The sequence below is a fragment of the Hylobates moloch genome, unplaced genomic scaffold, assembly GCF_009828535.3.
Source record: "Hylobates moloch isolate HMO894 unplaced genomic scaffold, HMol_V3 SCAFFOLD_3, whole genome shotgun sequence".
In the NCBI taxonomy this organism is placed as follows: Eukaryota; Metazoa; Chordata; class Mammalia; order Primates; family Hylobatidae; genus Hylobates; species Hylobates moloch.
Window position 1 is genome coordinate 74,157,690 of NW_026652278.1, and position 21,272 is coordinate 74,178,961.

Consider the following 21,272-nt stretch of genomic DNA (forward strand, 5'->3'; position numbering starts at 1 on the left):
TGGGTCTTCCTGGCACCCCAGATCAGCTTTGTCCACCCGTGAGACAGGGGGCCACACAGGCTTTGCCTCAGGCTGCACCAGGACATTCCCCAGAGCCGAGTCCTGTCCACACAGCCTGCTTGCCGGAAACCATGCAGGACCCATCTTCCTCCTGCTCTGATCAAACCCCAAGAACCACATCACTGGGGGCCATGGCAGGGATGATCTTCAATGAAAATGAACGATTTGCTTATTCTCTTCACAACTGAACATGAGTGAAGGGAAATGTGCATCCACTTAAAAGTTTGGCTCCTCTCTCCGCAGACCAAGCCCCTCCACTCCCTCACTCTAAGTTCAGTCGCTTATCCACACTCCAGACATGGCCTGAGCATGCCCTCACGCCAGCCTCATGCAGACACCATGCAGAAAGGGCACAGGATAAGGCATAGGCAGCCTAAGGGCAGCAATGCGTAAGGAGAGCACACAGAACTCAGGGAGGAGCCAGAGGTGGCCACTGCCCTTGGTCCTAACCCTTTTTGGGGCCTCTGGGCCCCGCATGTAAAAATGGGCTTCTTAAGAATATCCACCTTGGTGAGATGTGGTGAGGAATGAACATGGCAGTGGTGTGGCTTAATATAGCTGCTAGTAACAAGAAAAACCTAGTCCATGAGACATCTGCTCCACGGGGACAGGATGGGGTGGCCCCGAGGGGAGGATACTAACTTCCCCCAGTGGTGGGAGTGGGCAACCAGGGAATGCTATACAGAGCAGGTGTCATGTCTCTGGGGTTTTGCAGAGAACAGCTAAGCATAGGGTAGTTGCTCCTTGAGTTTTTATTCACTGTTTTAGGAGGAAATGTTAACAAATAAAGGCTTTAGTTTCATACAAACAAATTGACAAAAAAGATCTTATTTCTCTAGAGGGTCGGGAAAGTATAAAATTCTGAATTTTCATGTCGAGTATGATCCAAGTTAGAGGAACTCGGCCACCTGCAAACCTCTCCCTCCCTCCACAGGAAGGAATTTGAGGCTTCCTAGGTGACAAGGAGCCGGGCTTCTTTTGTTGCCTTAATTTCCTTTCATCTGAGAGAAAATGAAAGCCAGGGTCTTTGTGCTCCAGGCCAAGGCCCAGAAGCAGGCTGCCTGCTCCCCAGATGAGACTTCCTGGGCTGCCTCTCCCAGCCTGAACCAGCACCATGTACCCTAGAGAGAGGCCGAGTCTCCAATGTTCCCCTGGGGCCCATGGAGGCCCCTGCCTGAGCCTGTAGTCCTGGGAGCTGGGGAGAAGGTAGAGATGCTGCTGTCAGAGATCCAGGCTAAGGACAAGTGGGGCAGGTAGGGCAGGTGCTGCTGGCCATGGATGGAAAGGCAGGCAAGTTCCAAGACACTAGCGGGCCAAGGACTGCTCAGGCCCCTTGGGAGCAGACCTGCTCCCCAGAGAGTCACCTGGCAAAGGCAGAATCTCCTCATGACATCTCAGGAGCTTGTCCAACACCAGAAGGCAAGCCCCGCCTATTTAACATGAGGTCTTAGGACCAGCCTCCCTGGATGGGGCATCCGAAGGGCCCACTCACTCCCTCCAAATGCACTCAGCCTGCAGGGGATACAAGGGACCAGGGAAAGAGAAAGACTTGAGGGCCTCTGTCTAAGGGGCTGGCCATTTGTGCTAGGACAAGTTGCTGCTTCTGCTCCAGGAAGCCCAGATAGGACTGGACTGGACTTAGACCACTTACCCCAGAAGTCCAAAAACCCAATCTCTGCATGTCTCTGAGTGGTCAAGGGGCTGGGATTCTAAAGCTGCTGGTCAGTCCAAAACTCCAGCCTACCCTGATGGGTCAGGTAGCCAGCTCACCCTCAGTCATCTTCTGGGACACATGAAGCAAACAAAATAGCCCTGTGGTTCCGTCTTCACTTTTCAGACAATTGCCCAGGGCTCAACAAGAGCTAGTGGGTTAATCCCCTAATTTCCAGTAACCTCGGGCCTTCAGGACAGAGTCCATGGCCTCATTTCTGAATCTGCTTTGTCATTGTTTGAGCCTGTTACTGGCATGAAACAATGGTGGGAGAGGGGGGTATGTCACAGGCTCCTGAGTCAAAGCTCCTAGTTATACATCTAGGCCTAAACACATGGCTGTGGGATCCTGTGGAAGTTATCCAGACTCTCTGTGCTTTGCTTTCCCCCATCTGTAAATAAAAAGGTACTACCTCATCATGTTGCAGTGAAGAAAAATGAAATCAGTCATTAGCTGGGTCCTTTGCACATTACAGGTGCTTAGGAGACATCAGTCTTGCTCTAACCCCTGCCACACGCCTGGCCTGGGTGGGGCTTTCTGGAGACCCTGGCTCAGGGCACTGGCTGCCTGTGAAAGGGGGGCCCAGGAGCCCAGGCCCACAAGGAGCCCTGAGGCCTGTGAGATGTGCTGACCTCACCTGGCACAGACAAGGGGAGGGAGGGGGAGCTGGTCAGGGTCCAGCTGTTGGGGGAGGCGAGTGAGGGAATTCACTCTTGACAGGGGTGCCTTTTCCACTAAATTAACATTGCCCCAGTCTGAGGGAGCAGCAGGAGAACACCATGCCCATCCTCACATCAAGATCCAACCTCCAGCACCAGGAAGCCCCTGCCTCCAGCCGGCCATGATGATGACAGGACAGGCTAAATGAGAGGGACCTGGCTTTGCCCCGAGGGTTGGTGGGTGGGGAAGGCAATCAGCAGCCAGGCGTCTGGGGCCACCAGGTGCCTCCAGGGTGAGACCAGGCCCAGCTCCCCCTGGCTCTAAAACACAAGCTTCCTGGGAACCTCCCATGGGAACTCGCTTCTTCCAAAATGGCCGTAGCATGCTGTCTTCTGGTAGATGGGCTTCTTCAAGTCCAAATCCCTGCATGTCCAGCAGAAAGGAAGGGCATTGGAAGATGGAACAGGAGCAGGGTTTCTTTCTCCATTTCAAGGACAGGAGGGAGCAACGAACTGTAACACAGCCCTCCTTGCATGGCACTAAGCCTCCCCTCCAGCAGTTGCGCACACACATCCTATCTGTGCCATACCATGGTCTCGTTTTATAGCCCCACGGATGCCTAGAGGTTCAGTGACCAGGACCTAACTCTAGCCTTCGGGTGCCTTTCTCCTCGCACTCCACTTACCTGGCCCAGGCCAGTGTTGACACCACTAAGCTCTAGAAATAGGGAATAGACTTGCTGACTCAGTTCCCAGCCATTTGAGCTATTTGGCCTTATATTAATAATTATTTTCCTAAGATCCCCGCCTGCCTCCCAGCTGCTCAGAGATGGCCCCAATGGAATTGGTGTTGACTGGGACAGCGGGAACCTGGGGCAGCCTCCTTTAACCTGACAACCAGGCTTTCTGCACTGGGGATGCACTGTGCTGTACCAATATCTCACAGACCCTCCCACCTCTGAGAGGCAGAAACATCCTCCTTTCTGCCTCCCTTTCAGGTGAGGTGAGCATCTGGGCAAGGAAGGAGCAAGGTCCTGTGTAATAGCAGTGCATGGCACTTTACCTGACAATGACGCCCGGCCGGAGGTCGAAGTTCTTATGCACCACATCCAGCAGCTCTCGCTCTGTCTTCTGAGAGGTTCCGTAGGTGAAGATGGAAATGGACAGCGGGTCGGCCACACCAATGGCATAGGAAACCTTCCAGCAAGGTGCAGCGTCAGGGACTGAAGCCTCTGTGTGGGCCCTGCCCCTTTCAGAAGCTTTGCCCTTCCTCTGAAGGGATCAGCGGGGACTACATGTCTCTTGCCCCACATGCTTCCCTGCAATTTTACTGCTATCTTCACCGAGGGCAGTTCTTCTACACGCCCCTCTCCCTAAAGTTTCTGGTTTTCCCTCCCCCAGGTTTTCAGAGCCCTGGCCACAGTGCCCAACACAATCACACAATCACAACCTTTGGCAAAGTGTGCAGCTTTCCCACCAGGCCAACATCCCCTCACTCAGGGCAGAACTGGGCAGGGGTCCTCCGCTGCCACAGGACAGTGGTGGGTGGAGGGGGCTTACCTGGACAAGCACTCTCCGGCAGAGCCCTGCTTTCACCAGAGACTTGGCCACCCAGCGGGCAGCGTATGCGGCTGAGCGGTCCACCTTGGTGTAGTCCTTCCCAGAGAAGGCCCCACCACCATGAGCCCCCCAGCCGCCATAGGTATCCACAATAATCTTACGGCCAGTGACTCCCGCATCCCCCTGCAGAGGGAGAGAAATCAAGATAAGAAGCAGAGCCAGGCCCTAGGTGCTGGAGGGGACTGAAGCACCGTGATGGCAGCTGAACTACAACTCAGGAAGGATGTCCTCGGGCTGCCCACAGACATTTTCCTAAGACCCCTTGGCCCAAAACTCTGGACTCCACTCCCAGTTCAGTCACTGACCACATACTGAAATCAGTTAACCTGCCAAAGCTTCATTAGAAAGTGCAGAAGGTGGGCCAGGGGTTCTCTGGGGTCACAGCCACTCCCTAAAGCCTTTGTTACTGAGTCCATCGCAATGGAGAGATCCAACTGCAGGCAGGAATTGCACTGTCATAAATACAACCCTGGCTGGTGCCACCTAGCAAATGCCACGTTGCCCACTTCCCAAGTGTCCTCTGGGCAACACCAGTCAATAGTGATGTCTTTAACAGGGTGGGAATTCTATGTTAAATGATTTGGGGAAGTCTGCCTACTCTACCCCCTCTTTTAGAGATCCACAGTTCATACCAGTATGTCTAGGCTTTGAGAAGTCCTGCAAGAAAAAACAATAAGTGTTACCTCCTTCTACCCTGTGTTTCTACACTCCACTTGCTACTGGAACCCGGGATGGAGCTCAGCTCTGGCAAAGCACGCACAGCTGAGGGCCCAGGCAGTGGGCAGCAGCCTCGCAGCAGTGCCCTCAACCTCCACCTCCTCACACTTGCAGTACAGGAGAGGGGGCAGTGGTGCCCTGTCTAAAACACCCTGCCCCACCCTGGTGCCCACAACAGGCAGAGGCAGCCTGTGGTGAAGATCTGGAAACAGCCATCTGGGAACAGTTGTCCATGTGCAAATGCTGCAGTGGGGAATGTGCACCAGAGCAGGGTGAGGCGCAGCGGCCGTGGGTAAGGTCGACGGTCACTTGAGATGGCAGGAGTGGGAGGGCCCAGTGGCGCTAAGTGGAGGACTCCTAGGGACACGTCCCCAATTTCTTGCACACTGTCAGACACATAGCAGACCTCCCCAGAGAGTGCACTAAATGTACAGAGGCCAAAATTCACCGGCTTTACATTTAGTCCATGGCCAGAGCCAGCTGACCCCCTCCAAGTTATCTCTTGCGGTTTTCCTGCTCTGAGACATAAGCAACCCCAGTAACAAAGACAAACCAGGGCTTTGTTCAGAGACAAGAATGCACCTGGGGACCTCCGATGACAAACCGCCCACTGGGCTGCAGGTGGTAGACGGTGTCTTCATCCAGGTACTTGGCCGGCACCACGGCCCTGATGACTTGCTCCTTCAGGGCCCTGCGCATCTCCTCCAGCGTGATGTCTTCGTTGTGCTGCACAGAGATGACGATGGTGTGGATGCGCACAGGGATGACTGCCCCATTGTCCTGCATGTACTGAACTGTCACCTGTCCATCAGAAGGGTGGGGGAGACACTGTGAGGCTGAGGCTGAGTGAACGGCACATCGTGGCCAGACACAGACACCCAGGAGGTGGGCAGGGCTCCCAGGAGCCAAGTGGGGCCTCCTGTCTTCAAAGGGTGTTGGAGGAGTTAATCTGACACATTCTTACGTTCAAAACATTGCCTGGTGCTGCGGGAGGACTGGGTGTAAGGCCCAGCTATTCCCACATGGGGCCACAATTAGCACTGCTTGGAGACTTGAGTTTCCTCTCAACTTATGACCCACTACATGTCTCCTCTTCTGTCTCAGAGGCTCCCAGGTGCCAGCAAATGTCCCCCTGGCCAAAGCCCTTTCTTGACCCTCTACAGCCCAGGAGGTATCTCTCCTCCTGCCAATGATGCCGATAAGAAAGCCAAGGATCCAAAATGTAAATGTCTTCGTCAAGATCACACAGCCGGAAAAGCTGGGACCTGACCTGGAGCTGCATGGGCTGGTAGACAGGGCTCTTCTGAGAAGAAGGTTGGATGCCACTCAAGACCCTGTGCTGGCCACAGGCCCAATACTGCCAAAAGCAGCATGGACCCACAAGAGCAGGGCTCAGAGGATTTTAGGGATATGTGGTGCCCGCAGGGGTGCAGCTCTGCCAGATGCCCTAGGAGGGACACTGGCCAGTGAGTATGGGACTGCTCCCATCCCAAGGCCTGGACAGAACCACGGGGCAGCAAACAGTGGCTCCCTGGGACTGTGCCTGCAGCAAACTCTCTACCTCCCCAAGGCTACTCAGGTATCCATCAAACCCTGGATCTGTACCAAACTCCTACTCTGTGTTCTGCCTGGTCTAAGGAGCAACAAGGAAGGTCCAGAAGAAGCAGGAGAAAGAGGCCTGGCCACGTGAGATCTGCATGAGATGGCCTGATGCACACAGACATCGTGAGCTGACAGAAGCCCTCAAATGCCAGGCTGTGCACACACAGGGCCCTGGGAAAGGGGCTGGAATCTGGGGTAAGGGACTCCCAGGAAGAGAGGCACTGTCTGTGGCAGACTCTAGGACTGGGTCTAGTCTGCATGGAGCCTCAGGAGAAGGTGCACAGCTGGGGAGGGTGCTTAGGCCGTCTCCACTGCTCCCCTGGGTGACTCCACCCCCACCCGGCAGACTCCACGCAGTGGCCTTGTAGAACTGCAGAATAGGGTGGCAGAGCAAAGGGCCTTGAACACAGCGCTTATCTCATCATGTCAGCAAGATGTAGGGAAAAACACACCATGGAAAACACAGCTCTGGCCAGGTACAAAAATAGCCATCCACACTGCTATCCAGGCCTCACTATCAGCAGCAGGGATTTGTTCAGGTGGAAAGACCCATCCTGCTCACAGCCAGCAGTCCGGCTGGATGAAGACACTACTTCAAAAACAGGGTGCGGAGCAGGGGACCTAGACAAGCTGTGCCTGGCCCAAGGCCTCTCTCATGGAGGGAGTGTGTAGAGCAAGCCAGGCTGTTCGGAGGCCAGCTGGTGAGGGGCCTCCTGGAGCCCCACAGCAAGCCTGCACCCCCTGTGACTGGAGCTGGCCTGCGGTCCTGCCTGTGGCAGGGGAGTGAGGCTGACTCTGGTATCCGTATTGACATTTTCAAGACAAACCTTCAAAGGAAGGGAACCCCGAAAACAGTCCATCCCACCCTCCCTTCCTTGCTGATCCCTAAACCTAGAAGCCTTCTATTTCATATCTAAGCACAATGAACCTGTTTCAGCAGGTCCAGTAGGTGGTCCCTCTGTTCCTCTCTCTTGCACAAGGAAGAGAAAAAACAGTCAGCGCCTCTGGCTGCCTCCCCTCCCTGTTCTAAGATTTTCCCTTCTGTGAATCTTCACCCTGCTTCTATATCACAGCACCATTCCAGTCCAAGACAGGACAGGCAGGCCGATATCATGGGCCCCTTTCTTTGGGTGCCATCACAATCTACATATTTTAGCTTTCCTAACCCACAACCTCCAAGAACATCCAAGGAATGCTGATGGTTCCCATCCCCACCTTGGGGGGTCACGTGGATAACACAGGCAGTCCCAAGGAAGGGTTCCCTTTGGACATAAACACGCTTCCCTGCCCCAGTACAGCCAGTATGCAACCTCTGCCCTGTGCATGGCCTGACACTTGCGCAAGAAGGAACTCCATCTCTGTACAGCTGGAGTTGTACATGGAGCCACACACAGCACGCTGAGCTGTAGCACCATGGGTGCCAGATTCCAAGTGCAGGACAAGAGAAGGCGCTGTCTGCTAGTGGCCAGGGATGGCATCCCAGAAGAGGTAGAACTTTGCTGGCCACTCAAGGAGAGGTGAAGACCAGAGAGGGAGCTCAGGTAAAGCAAAGCCCTAAGAAACAAGGGGACCATGAGTGAAATGATGTCGATTAAGCAAAGATGGGGTGGGGCAGGCAGAGGCAGGTAAAGTTGGAAGACCATAAAAGGTTCTGAATGCCAGAATAATAAGTGGATTTCCCCCTTCCCCTTGTAGGAAGCCAAAAGTTGTAGAAAACACTGAATAGATGTTAGGGAATTAAAAATGAAGCCTAAAGGGGATTAACTGGAATTTCCAAGCAGGGAGAATCTTTGGAAGGATAGGGCACTGATCCTGGCCTGGCGGGAATGATGGCAGCCCTGGGGAAGGCTGGGCTAGAGCAAGAGGGGTGCTTGATGGGGTAAACTGGGGACATGGGTAGGTGGAGAGAGATGGCACTGAACAGGACTGGGGAAGGGCAGGAGGGAGGTGGCAGGGTGCTGCACACGGCAGGCTCTCAGGGCCCATCTGCTTGGAGGGTGACCAGAGAAACCCCCAGGTGGGAGTATGTGAAGGTGACAATGGGGTCCATGAGCATGGACACAGGGAGAGAGGTAGTGCAGTACGAAGTGCTGGGAACTTAGGAATCAAGAGAGGGCTCATTGGGGTTAAGCAGGGAAGGGATACAGGAGTGAGGTGCCAGGAGGCCTGCATCTCTGCTAACACTTGCATCACCTCAGCCTTCAAATATAGGCCTCGGGTTGATTTCAACACTGCAGGGAGAAGACAGGTCAGGGCCCATGGGGTTGGAGCTGGAAACAACAGAGGTAAAGCCTTTTCATGAGAAACAAAGATGAGAAAGAGGGCCATGATGAGACAGACAGCACAGACAGCACAGACAGACAGACACAGCAGAGAGAGACAGCACAGACACAGCACAGACAGACAACAGCACAGACACAGCACAGACACAGCACAGAGAGCACAGACACAGCACAGACAGACAGCACAGACAGCCTGTTCAGGACAAAGAGGCCTGAAAATATGGAAGCCAGTTAACTGTGTTTGTGGCAGGATTTGGGGACTAAGTAGTCAATGTTTACTAATGAGCAAACAAAAAAAACACAGAACTATTCTTTTCATTTTTCTGTATTTTTGAAATTTTTTTATAATAAAATGTGGTGGGAAGCATCTCTAGCTGAAGATTTTTCACATAAATAGTTCTTTTCAAAACTGACCATTCTTTCAATGCCCAGATTGAATATTTTGATCTTAAAAATGACAGAATCAAGAATCAAGAGGATTTGGGGGTATTAAAACTTCTGTCTAGGGCTCTCCCGGGGTAATTCAGCTGCTCACCTGAGTCTTAGAGTCAGGCCGCAGCCAGGGGAGGAGGCCGGAGCGCCTGAGGTCCGCCATCCGGGCGTTGAGCTTGTGAGCAAGGATGATGGTGAGGGGCATGCACTCCTCTGTCTCGTCGGTGGCATAGCCGAACATCAAACCCTGTGGCGAGAGAGCAGGCTGAGCGGCACCCACCCTAGACCAAGAGGACTGCGGCTCTCTCCAAGCCTGAAATTTCCCTGGTGTGTCCACGTTGATTGGGTGCCTCCTCCATGGAGCTTTCCACAGGCACGTGCAGGGGAAGGACATCGTCCCTGACCCCCAGCACTCTAGGAGGGGGAGACAAGCCCAAACCCAGTGTTAGCAACCATAGCCATCCACAGCACGGCCATGAAGCTGGGGTACCCAACTTGCTCCTGGCTCTCGTGCTAGGACGAGAGTCCACCCCTCAGTGTGATTAACCCACTGCTCATGAACTTTACCAGCTGGCTCAACACACAGCTCCCACATGCAGTGCCCAGCTACCTGATCTCCTGCCCCCACATCCTCCTCGTTTCTGTCCAGATGGACGCACTGGGCGATATCCGGGGATTGCTGCTCCAAAGCCACCAGCACATTGCAAGTCTTGAAGTCAAAGCCTAGGCGGAAGCAAAGTAAGCCTAAGTGGGGAACAGGTCAGAAGGAGGGGGCCACGAACTTCCCGATGGATGGCTCAGTTCCTGACATGCCATTTGGTGTCAGGGTGGGGGGTCCCTAACTAGCCAGGGTCTGTCTAGGCCCACAGCTGAGGCCCAGGATGGGAGAGGCCCTGCACCTACCCTATCATGTAGAACTCTTTGGCCAACCAAAATTCTCCGCAGTGCATTTTACTGTGCTCAATTAGACCTTGGTTAACACACACACACACACATCCTACAGAGACCTGCAGATTAAAACGAGGTGATGCCAAGGCTCCTCTGGCTGAGGACAGTGCCTGACTCATACCCTGCCCCTTAGGCTCTCCCATAGGTGCCTCGCAGAACCTAGTTTGAGCATCACTGCACTAGGAGAAAATCAAGAGCCCTTTTGACACTGTCACTCAGAAGCCCAGCTGCGTGCCTGACACAACTATTAAACATACTGAACAAATACAGTGTACATGAATTATCCAGACAGACTCCTCGAGCCAGGGTCCTCTGACCCTGAGAGGTACACAGAGTCTGGGGCAAATGGAAAAACCACCTGCCCTTTCCCATCTGCAAAGCTGAGGCACAGGGTACAGGCCTGCTACCCCTAGCACGCTGGGCACTGGTTTGGGGAAGTCTGGACTAGCAGTAGCTCAGCCCTGGGAGCACCATGAGGAAACTGCTATGCACCGAGACAGTGCACACCTCCTCACAGCTGTGCTGGGCTCAGTCACAGGGACTGTGAGAATAAGGGGCTGAATACATGGACGCCCCACCACAAGGTCAAGCATAGTGACACACTCACTCTTCGAACCCCCACAGCCATCTTCTTTCCCATCTATTCTCCTACCCACACAGCTTGAAAGGTCTTACAGAAAAAACACACAGATCCAAGCTGTTGTTTCTGTACAAGCTTCAGGTGGGGATCTACTGCCAAGGAATAAAACTGAAGCTTTTCAGTCTGACACAGCCCTTGCTCCCGGGACTCCTTGAGCCAACATGAACTCAAGTTTAGCCATCAGCATGATATACTTTTCCATCTTCACTAGGTCCCTGCCTGGAATGTTCTACCTCCAGCTCCCACCCCACATGCCCAAACCCTACGTCCACTCTCAGTGCATGTCCCTGGACCTGCCTGCAGTTCATTACACACGATGCCAGGAACTTACCCCTGGGCACCTCATGTTGCATCATACACCCTGGGAGTATCAGGTCACCTTTGCCCTTTACACCCTCCTGTTTCCTAATGAATGTTTTTGAATGCACAAATCAATGAACAGTCTTTAAAGAACTGCCAAAGGCTGTCCTGTTCTGCCCTGAACATTTCACAGTTTACCTAATCACTGTCTGTCTAAATAATGAATCTCTCAGGGCTCAAAAATCAAGCAAGGGCTCAAGGAATTTGGAAAAACAGAACTTAGGGGACCAAGAGGAGAGGTACAGGGCTTGGAAAGGACAACGAGCCCAGCAACACCGAAGCCAGGGGCAACGAGGAGCCTTTGGCCTGAGACCCTGCTAAGGTTGTTCCTGCACATGACCTAAGCTTGTTCCTGTCCACTGAGCACAGGTAAATGGACAAGCTTGGGCACAGGGAACCTCAGCCAGCTGAGCCCAACTCAGCCACAGATGGGCTCTCGCTCATTTCTCCCTTTCTAGGGAACATTGCCTCCTGGAAAATTTCCCTCCTACCTAATGCAGAACAAGTTTTGCACTTGAATAAGGTCTAAATGTACATAAACAAATTGGCTTTTTTTGGTAGAACAGGTTCTGTGTGGTAATGCCTCAGGAAGCTGCAGCTCTGGGAAAATGTGTTTCCTCTGTGAATGCCCTCATGTCCCGACCAGGAGAATTAACTGGTTCTTACTGTTTCTCTTCCCACTGAGTCTCAAAATCACTGTCATGCACTCAACCAACATTAATTGCTCATGAGTGCTTTGGGCTGTGCCAGGCCATGGCTGGACTGAACCTCTGTGAGTCTGCACCATCATACCATGAGTGGGCTCTCTCACTTACAAAGTGGGGGTCTGGCATCTCTGCATACCCTGACCCACAGGATGCCACACATCACCCTAAGCAACCATTATGTGACACAGGCAGAAATGAACACCTTTAAAGTCATGCTTCTCTCTGTGCGTCTTGATTACAGGTGTATATCTAGGCAGGATGACCTGGAAGTGGGTCTTTTTGCCATGGCGTGAGGTCATCACATCTCTCACAGTGATTTCCAAGAATTAGGGAGAGAGCCAACAGAGACCCAAAGTGAATTTTTCTTTAAAAATTGGAATTGCCTGAACATCTAATGCCAGATACCAATGTGGAGACTCTAAGAATTGGGGCCAGAGCCCTGCCCAGGAAGCCAGCATGGACAAAGGGCCCCTGAAGCTCCTGCAGAATGTGATAGCACACAGGCCCTCCACACCTGGTGCCTGCTCTCTGGGTCCTTTGCTGCCCGCTCTCTGGGTCCTTTGCTGCCCTCCAGGCTGTGCCGCTGCCTGGCCTGCTCAGTCTCAGATGTTGGAATCTGCTTCAAAGCTCTGCTAGGGCCTGTGCCCCTTCCCTGGGTGGTGGCCCCACACTATGTGGCACTGGTGCTAACCTGGACCAGCCTCACCTGCTGTCAGCACCAGTTCTGGACTGAGTCATCTTGCTCCATGTCTATGATTGGAAGTACGTTTAGTGGAAGCACAGGGGTCCCGAGCCTAGTGGCTGCTTTACCCTGTGATCTCACACAGACTGTTTACTCCTCTAGGCCTCCATTTCCTCATCTGCATAAGTACATAAATGATTAAGACAACACAAGAGACTATCACCAGTGCCTGGCAGGGAGCATGTCCCCAAAGGAGGACAGCCCCCGTTATTCAGTGCGTCTTTCTCTTCCAAAGCCTTTGGCAGCACCAAGAAGGCAGGGCCTAAAACAAGCCCAGTCAACAATAGATGGGCATGTGCTGGACCCGCTGGGCATAATCGCTTGTTGGCCATCCTTATGCCAGAGTCTTTGACCCCTGGAACCTGATGGACGAGTGCAGGAGTGTTTTCCTCCTGGTAGTATTGATACTCCCATCAGGCTGAAAGGAGCGGGTTTGACTCAGCATCGGGGTCTCTATCAGCAGAGAGCAACAGGGATTTCGGACCCGGAGGCCTGCCCTCACCCTTGGCTGAGTCATCGTAGCCGATGTGCTTGATAGTGTCCCTCACCACCCGCTGGTAGTCCACCATGGCCATTGAGGTGATCTCGCCACACAGCAGCACCATGCCGGTCTTGCACACCGTCTCTGAAAGGCAGCGGGAAGCGAGGAGAGTTAGCAGCCAAGTTCCAGCAAAGGGAAGCTCACATTCCCAGACCTCTCACAGTGCGGACAAAAAAGACACACAAGGGGCCTTACGAGGAATGGATTCCAGAAGGAAAATAGAAACGCCAATAAAAAGAAAAACTCCCAGCACCAAGCACTGCGCATCTTCTGATGCTGTCTTGGAAAGAGTCAGTCCTAAGTTGTGATCCTGGACAACTTATTTAACCCCTTAAGTCTGTTCCCTTATCTATTTAATAAAGCTATTTATAAGACTGCTGTGTGGATTAAAGGGAGATGATGGTTGTATGTAGCTGTCATAAAGAAGGTAGTCCACACATGCGAACCCCCATTCCCCACATTGCTAAACCTCCACTGCAGGCTTTAGGGAGTGGGATCCGGACCAAAAAAATCAAAGCAGGCCAAACTTCTCTCCAGATATTTACAAAGATATAAGGGTAGAATCTACCTTCAGAGGGGCATGAGTCCCTGTAGTATTCAATACAGGGGCGAGGATGCAACCAGAGAGGGAAGGATGGGTCTGTGCAGTGGACAGGACATGACAATGACAGTAAGGAGAGCAGGGCTCTGGTCTTCACACTGGGGCACCCTACCCCATGGCCTTGGCCAGGCCCTGATGCAGAGGGCACCATGATCCTATCTCTAAAATGAACAGGCTGGACCTGACCACCCTGGGGGCCCTCCAGGCTCCAGAGTCCATGACTCTGCCACTGTGCCACGGGCTTCAAGCCAGGCAAAAGATTTCCTGCCAAACAACTTATCCCACAAATAAAGGTGAAGATCTTCAGCCACAATAAATTATGCCGACGGGAACCAGGGCTTCAGTACTTTAGTTTAACATTAATGTCTCTTAGGAAAGCCATTGATTTATTGAAAAACAATTGGTGAAGATGCTGCCTTCCTGTTGCTATTAAATGGGGGATACCATTTTAAAACCTAAATCATACCACAAACTAGGAAAGAAAACAAGAGAAGAAGCCAGGTATCTGTGCAGCCAACAAAGGCTCCTACAACGAGGGTGCAGCTTATAACCATCTAGGCAGCTACCTGTGTTTCAGGCTCTTTCATTCCGTCTGGAAGATTCACCTAAGAACTTTGAAAGAGCTCCTTGTTCGCAATGAGATCAAGCATCAGAAAGGCCATGTGCTGGTCCAACCCTCTGCTATTTATGGTTGCTATGACATTTAAAGTCAGATTCTTGCTAAAAATAATTATCTATTTGTTTCATGGTTAGAAATGTTTTTCCTCCCTGTTACTACACAGGGGAGGTCTCATAATTGAGAAATCTAATGCAGAGCAGAGGACATGGATTTTGGAACTGAGGAGTGTGGCTCGTTTGTCTTACACCGATGATTAATTTCTCAGTCTAGCCCACTTCGGTCTCTAGCAGGAAGGGATCGGGTGTTTCTTACCACAGGCCACCTTGGCATTGGGGTCTTGCTTGAGATGGGCATCCAGCACTGCGTCACTGATCTGGTCACAGATCTTATCTGGACAAGAGCAAATGTGGGTCAGAATCACAAAAATATTCGGGATAACAAATTGAAATGTTAAAATAATTAGATATCGACTTTTCAGTTTACATATCAACTTATCTACCAGAGGGAAAATACTTTTTTTAAGTATAAGAAATTAGAAATACTTTGAAATTTTTATTTATTTCCATTCCTGCCTAATTTTGGGTGACATGTATTATATAAAGTCATAGAATGCCCTAAAAAAGAAATACCTTTTTTTTTTTTTTGAGATGGAGTCTCGGTCTATCACCCAGGCTGAAGTGCAGTGGCACGATCTCGGTTCACTGCAATCTCCACCTCCCGGGTTCAAGCAATCCTGCCACCTCAGCCTCCCAAGTAGCTAGGATTACAGGCTTGTGCTACCACGCCTGGCTAATTTGTTTTGTATTTTCAGTAGAGATGGCGTTTCACCATGTTGGCCAGGCTGGTCTTGAACTCCTGGCCTCAAGTGATCCGCCAGCCTCAGCCTCTGAAAGTGCTGGGATTACAGGTGTTAGCCACTGCGCCCGGTCAAAATCAGCTCTTCTAGGAGTCTAACGCAACTCACACACAAACACACATGCATTCTTCTAAATAAAAAATCTCTCATTCCTCATCATGTTCCCTTTAATTCTAACATCTAGAAAAGTCCTGGAAATTAACTTAAAAATAGTTAAGAAGTGAATTTTACCTCTTTGCCAAGAGGTAAAATCAGATGGCTCAAACAGCTGCATTGCATGGCAGGTTCCACAAGATGTAATGCACCGTATATAAAACACCACACCCAAGTACATGACTCCATCCTTAAGAATTCTACAAGATAACCCCTATACATCATTGTTGTTTTGCAGAATACTTCCATAAGCAGCTCTCAGATCCTCCCACATGGTCACTCAGCCTCCCGAAAGCCAGGTGTCCTTAGAGCTGGGCTTGACCTCTTCAATTAAGGTAGGACTGATAAGGGTTCAACATGAGCTAGAATTTGATTTTATTCTTCCACTGTTTGCCTTAAAGACTCTGCAGGGTCTTGAATGTAAAGCACTAAATGGTGCTTATAGGAAAATCCACTCTTGCTTTGGGGTTATGCAAACTGTCAATACCTACAAATTAAGAAATAAAAGTGATCTCTATTTACATATATTATAGCTCATTCAGTGTTAAAAATACCCATAGCCTGCTCTTAATAGAGTAATACGTTTTTGTTAAGAATCCAGATCCAGAATCAAGCAGTTTGGCTCTCAAAAGCAGATGTTAAATTCTGTAATTAAAGATATTCATTAACTCCTTAATCTTTCCTTTAGAAACTACTGCTAAACATATGTTTGAGGTTGTGTTTTGTTTGTTTGTTTCTTTTTTTTTTTAATCTAGCCTCCTGCCAGTGGCAGACCCTGGTAGTACCTTTAGGTTTGTCTAAGCCCATAGTCTCTACACACCTCTACCACTGAAGGCCTCCCGCTGATAAAATAAATACATGCTGGCCACCTTAGGCTTACCCATCGGGGTTCCTAGAAGCTTGCTGACTGATCATTGATTGTGGATGTCTCTGCCTGTGCAAAGACACAGCTCACAGGCTCCCACTCTGCCTAGGGAAATCCAACATGAGGAGGAACAAAGCTGGAGGCCAGCAGGGGCTTCCAGATAGCACCACACACAAGACAATGCCCAAGGAGGTCATTTCTGCATTGTTTTTGTTTTTGTTTTGGCTTTCAAAATTGTTATCATATCACTTAGTAGGCTTAAGATAGCCAATAGTTGTTTTTTTGTTTTTTGGTTTTTTTGGAAAACCGGAGAAGAAAACCTTTATCTTTCTAACAGAGAGGAATTCAGCAATGGAATGACAAGCAGAAAGTCATCTAGCCTTCATGGAAACTGACTTACCTGGACAATTATAATGGCAAGTACAAGGGACGATCAGACAAATTGATTGGCTGTCATTAAGTATACAAAACAATCAACTGATTGGCTGGCATGTTCATTCTCAGTCCTCTGAGCACATTGCTGCTGCGCACAATGGGCCATTCTTGGGACCACTGGCCACTGCATGCCAAAAAACCCACCTCCTCCGGGTGGAGTGAATCTTTCTCCTAAGCTATACATGAGGCTCATAGCCATGGAGCTGACCAGAATGTGTCAGAAATCAGCAATGTACCTGAGATTGAAAATACAGTAAGCCTAGATACTTTATACAGTTATGCACAATGAAAGAGGCTATTTACACTGAACTGAGCTAAGTCACATAAAAAACTAAATTCAATTCAAGGTTTTTCAACAGCTGCACTATTAACATTTTGGGCCAGATAATTAATTCTTTGTTGAGAGGCTGTCTTGTGCGCTGTAGGATGCTCAGCGTGTGCCTGACCTCTACTCAACAGATGCCAGTAGCACCTTACCCCACCTCCTATAGTTGTGATAACCGCAAATGTCTCCAGACAGTACAAAATGCTCTTGGGAGGTGTGGGGCAAAACTGCCACCAGTCAAAAACCACTGGCTAAAGTATATGGAAGGAGTAGTGCACTGAGGTGTCCAAAGCCAAGTTAAAAGGTAGGAAAGATAAATATCTTTGAGGAAGAACAAGAGCAAGGAAGATGGAAAAAGGCAGACTTGGTAAAAAGTTAGCAAACACTCGAATGAATTTTGAAGAGGTACTTAAATACAGAAGTCTGTACAGCTATCCCCCAGGGGTCTCCAAGAGCAGTGGTTCTCAGTGTGGTTCTCACCCCAGAGCATCAGCATCTCCTGGGAACTTGTCAAAAATGCAAATTCTCTAGCCTCTCCCAAGACCTACTGAATCAGAAACTCTGGAGGGTGGGGCCCAGCCCTCTGTTGTCTTGACAAGCCCTCTGGGGGATTCTGAAGCACCCTGAAGTTTGAGAACCACTGTCCTACATTTGAGGCTCTGAATGTCCTGGTCCTAGTTCTCACCGTCATCAAGGAAGCTTCTCTCACTTCCCCACATCACAGTCCACCTACTTTTCAGGGACCAAAACCAATGCCTAAATTTTCTTCCTGTTTAGAAGGTCTTCTACCCTGCTCTGAGAGAATGTCACTGAGTCCCCAGCACCTAAAGGTCTACCCCAGCAGCGACCAGGGTGCAGGCTTTCATGCCTAAGTTGCACACGCTTTACATGCAAAATTTAGTCACTCATGGTCTTCTTTCAGGAACATTCTCTGTTGACTTAAATTGGCCATGGATAATAGATTAAAGCTTTGCTAAAAAAAAAAATACACATAAAAAGTTAAGACCTGATCATATATTTCGCATGTGTCATACTCTTAGCCAGCTGGCTGCTACTCCCTGTCTTGGCCCCACTGTGCTGGCGTGCTGGTGGTGGGCCACAGCATGGCTTCATCAGGAGGGACTGTTTTATGAAACTACTCCATACTGTTTCTCTAGAGATCCCTTCTGGTAACTCACACACATTGCTCTGAAGAGCTCTAGTAAAAGTGACTCCTACAGGTACAAAGTTATAGTCAGATAGGAGGAATGAGCTCTGGCATTCCATTGCACAGTAGGGTGACTGAAGGGCTAGAAGAGGGAATTTTGAATGCTTTCACCACAAAGAAGTAGTCAACGTCTGTGGCAATGGGTATGCCCATTACCCTAATTTGATCATTACATGTTATATTCATGGATCAAAACAACATACAGTACCCCATAAATATCCACAATTATTATGTGTCAATTAAAACCATTTGTAAGTGACTCCCTCAATATAGGCTTGGAATGATGGTTTTCCAGTCAGTCCAGGACAGCCTACTTACCCGGGTGTCCCTCTCCCACAGACTCCGATGTGAACATGAAGGCTCCTTCTTCACTTAGAGAGTGGTCACACAAGCCATCCACTGGTCCATTCATCTTCTCACACTTCTCCACTCACGCTTCTTCCAGTGAACAATTTTAAGGCTGTGACTTTGCCTGAGTTTTTTTTTTCTTCTTCTTCTTCTTTCAACCCAACAGTCTTGTCTTTGGCAGAGCCACGGGGATCACTTCTGCCTAACTGCCTGTAAGCACGTGAGAACAGGCGAGGACTGCTGAGAAGGGAGGGAGTGGATGGAACACGGGATGTGTCCCTCCCTCCAGCTTGCCACAGCTTGCTCCTGAGTGACTCCTATATATGGAAAAGCGAAAGTGCCTGAATAATCATGTGAGAAAATTGGAGGAGTCCATTTCCTAAGAGGGGGGTCTTCTTACCTGGAGGAATTTCAATTCTTACCCCTGACTTTCCAAACTCTAAGCACCTGGTCAAGGTAAGGTAAAGAAGGCTGTATAGTTCTGCAGAATTGAAGCTCCTTTGGGACTCTCCTTCAGCTCTTAGCCAATCTCGGTAGTGCTCCCGAGTTCACAACCCACCTTGGAGAGCAGGGGTCTGTGGTCACCCAGAGATACAAGCAGGCAACAAGAAACTCTTTCTCAGAGATATGGTTTAGGCTAAGATTGCAATGGTGCCTTTGCTGTTGGGTGTCCCCTCCTCCCCTGCATCTCATCTGGATTGGTCTCTTCCCATTCTATCTTCTCAGGGAGAGCAGGAGCACGCACCTGTATTCTGAGCCAGCTGTGATGTTACACAACAGATTCATTTTAGAGGAAAAGCTTTGAGTCCACGTGTTTCTGCTAACAGAAACCACCTAAACTGTCAACTTCTCTAAAAGGCTGGCAGGCATTTTAACAAGCAAGATCTTTAAAAAGTGTCTGTCTGGGGAGGTTACAGAGAACAATGTGTGTGGTTTTTTTGTTTGGTTTTTTTTTAGAAAAAAATGCTTTTGAGAAATGGATTCATTACAGGGAAATTATCAAAGTCCAGTTTCCCAAAGCTTCCAGATTATAAACATCTACATATTCAGTTCTATATACATGTAATAAACATCGTGTTCACATAACTCTTGCATTATTTTTGCTTTGACCAAAAAAAGTAGTAAACAGGATTATATCTTTAGTTCATGTACTAAATGACAGTGTCTCACACTCTCAGATCCAGCTGCATCCTCAGACCCAAGGAACAATGGAGAATTGAGACCACAGAAAATGAGGATGGGTGGAGAAACCAGTTCCCACTAGAATGCAATAAAAAGTAATCAACCATAACCTTGTGCATCAAAGCTTGGACTGTGGGAAGCAAAAGTTAGGAGGCAATAGCCCCACCTAACAATTCTGGTGACCAAATCCCCTCTGAGTTTATTATACAAGCATTTGGAAAAATTTTTTCTGGCACACATTCCGGTGCTCCAAAGCTTAAGTTTTGCTAACTGATGACCAAACATCATCCCTTCACGGAATTAAAACAGTATTAAGGTAACTTATTCTGGAATAAAGTAAGGGATGTTACATATGCATAGCCAATCAACAGCATTTAACAAGGAGTGAACTGAAGTGCTTAGGCAGAAGACTGTTGAAAGTTCAGAGAGGAAAACGCCACTGGGAAGGGATGGACAAATGAGGAATCAAATAGAGACTTTAGACAACATTGCCTTGTCATTGCCAGCACACAGGACTCCTCTGTTTGCACTTAAGCTATTTCAACATTGCTGGCCCTTAGTAAATTTCTTCTGGGTACATTAGTTTTAAACCTAGAGGCAATATGAGCTAATGTTTAATTTGAACTGTAGAACTAGGTGACCCTAGCAGTTAAAATTGTATGATAACAATTATGCTCCAAATTTGATTTAAGAACAAGATGATGTGTAAGTAGCAGGTACTCTTCAAGGTTCCTAGAGTTATCAGGAAGACAGAAAACAAAGCAGTAGCTGCCTTCTGAATTCCATAAGTAACAGCACCATGGGGTGGAAGGCATCAGGGTGGGGAGATGATCTGTACACAGATATGTGTGCAGGGGGCTTTGGCAGCCTGGATGCCAATTAAGGGTGTGAGGGAGGGATCTGAGAGGCACCTCATTAAAAACCCATCTCAAGTATGAGTTTCATTTAAGACCCCAACTAAATACTAGGATGCCTTATATTCTTCTAGCAAGTGAATGTTAAGAAGCAGTACACAGAGCGTGGTGGATGGAAGTGCAGGCTTCTGGACTAGGGTCCAACTTTTGCCTGTAACCTCCCATGCAGCCTGGAGAAGGCTTCCTAACCTCTCTAATTTGCTGTTTCTTCTGCTGTAAAGCAGGTTAAATAATTGCGTACCTCCTAGTGTTATTTTGAGAACTAAATGAGGTCATTTAGGTATGATGAGTATTGGACAAAGTACTAGCACACAATACAAATTTAATAAATATTAGCTAATATTATTAAGCAGTCTATTTACAGACATGATTTTCCTCTGAACAAAAATAGATTATGGTATGTATATGTGTATATACACATATAATTTTGCATCTTGCTTTTTTCTCCCCACAATATATCATGGCCCTCTGTTCACATCTCTAAATACAGATAGGCCTTATTTTTATTTTTTGGGGGGGGGGATGAAGTCTCACTCTGTCACCCAGGCTGGAGTGCAATGGCGTGATCTCAGCTCACTGCAACTCCACCTCCTGGGTTCAAGCAATTCTCCTGCCTCAGCCTCCTGAGTAGCTGGGATTACAGGTGCGCACCACCACACCCAGCTAATTTTTGTATTTTTAGTAGAGACGGTTTCACCACGTTGGTCAGGCTGGTCTCGAACTCCTGTCCTCGTGATCCACCTGCC

At 49.4% G+C, this 21,272-nt stretch overlaps 1 protein-coding gene across 1 annotated transcript; it reads right to left on the reverse strand.

Annotated features, from left to right (window-relative positions):
- Positions 1-794: 794 nt before the first annotated feature.
- On the reverse strand, positions 795-18,727 carry MAT1A (methionine adenosyltransferase 1A). The gene is made up of 9 exons (XM_032170728.1): positions 18,401-18,727; positions 14,554-14,631; positions 12,983-13,105; positions 9,694-9,806; positions 9,187-9,330; positions 5,350-5,568; positions 3,991-4,173; positions 3,494-3,627; positions 795-2,854 (listed from the first exon to the last, which is right to left on the reverse strand). The coding sequence occupies exons 1-9, from the start codon at positions 18,492-18,494 to the stop codon at positions 2,752-2,754; spliced, it is 1,191 nt and encodes a 396-aa protein (XP_032026619.1). The 5' UTR covers positions 18,495-18,727; the 3' UTR covers positions 795-2,751.
- Between the last annotated feature and the right edge of the window lie 2,545 nt (positions 18,728-21,272).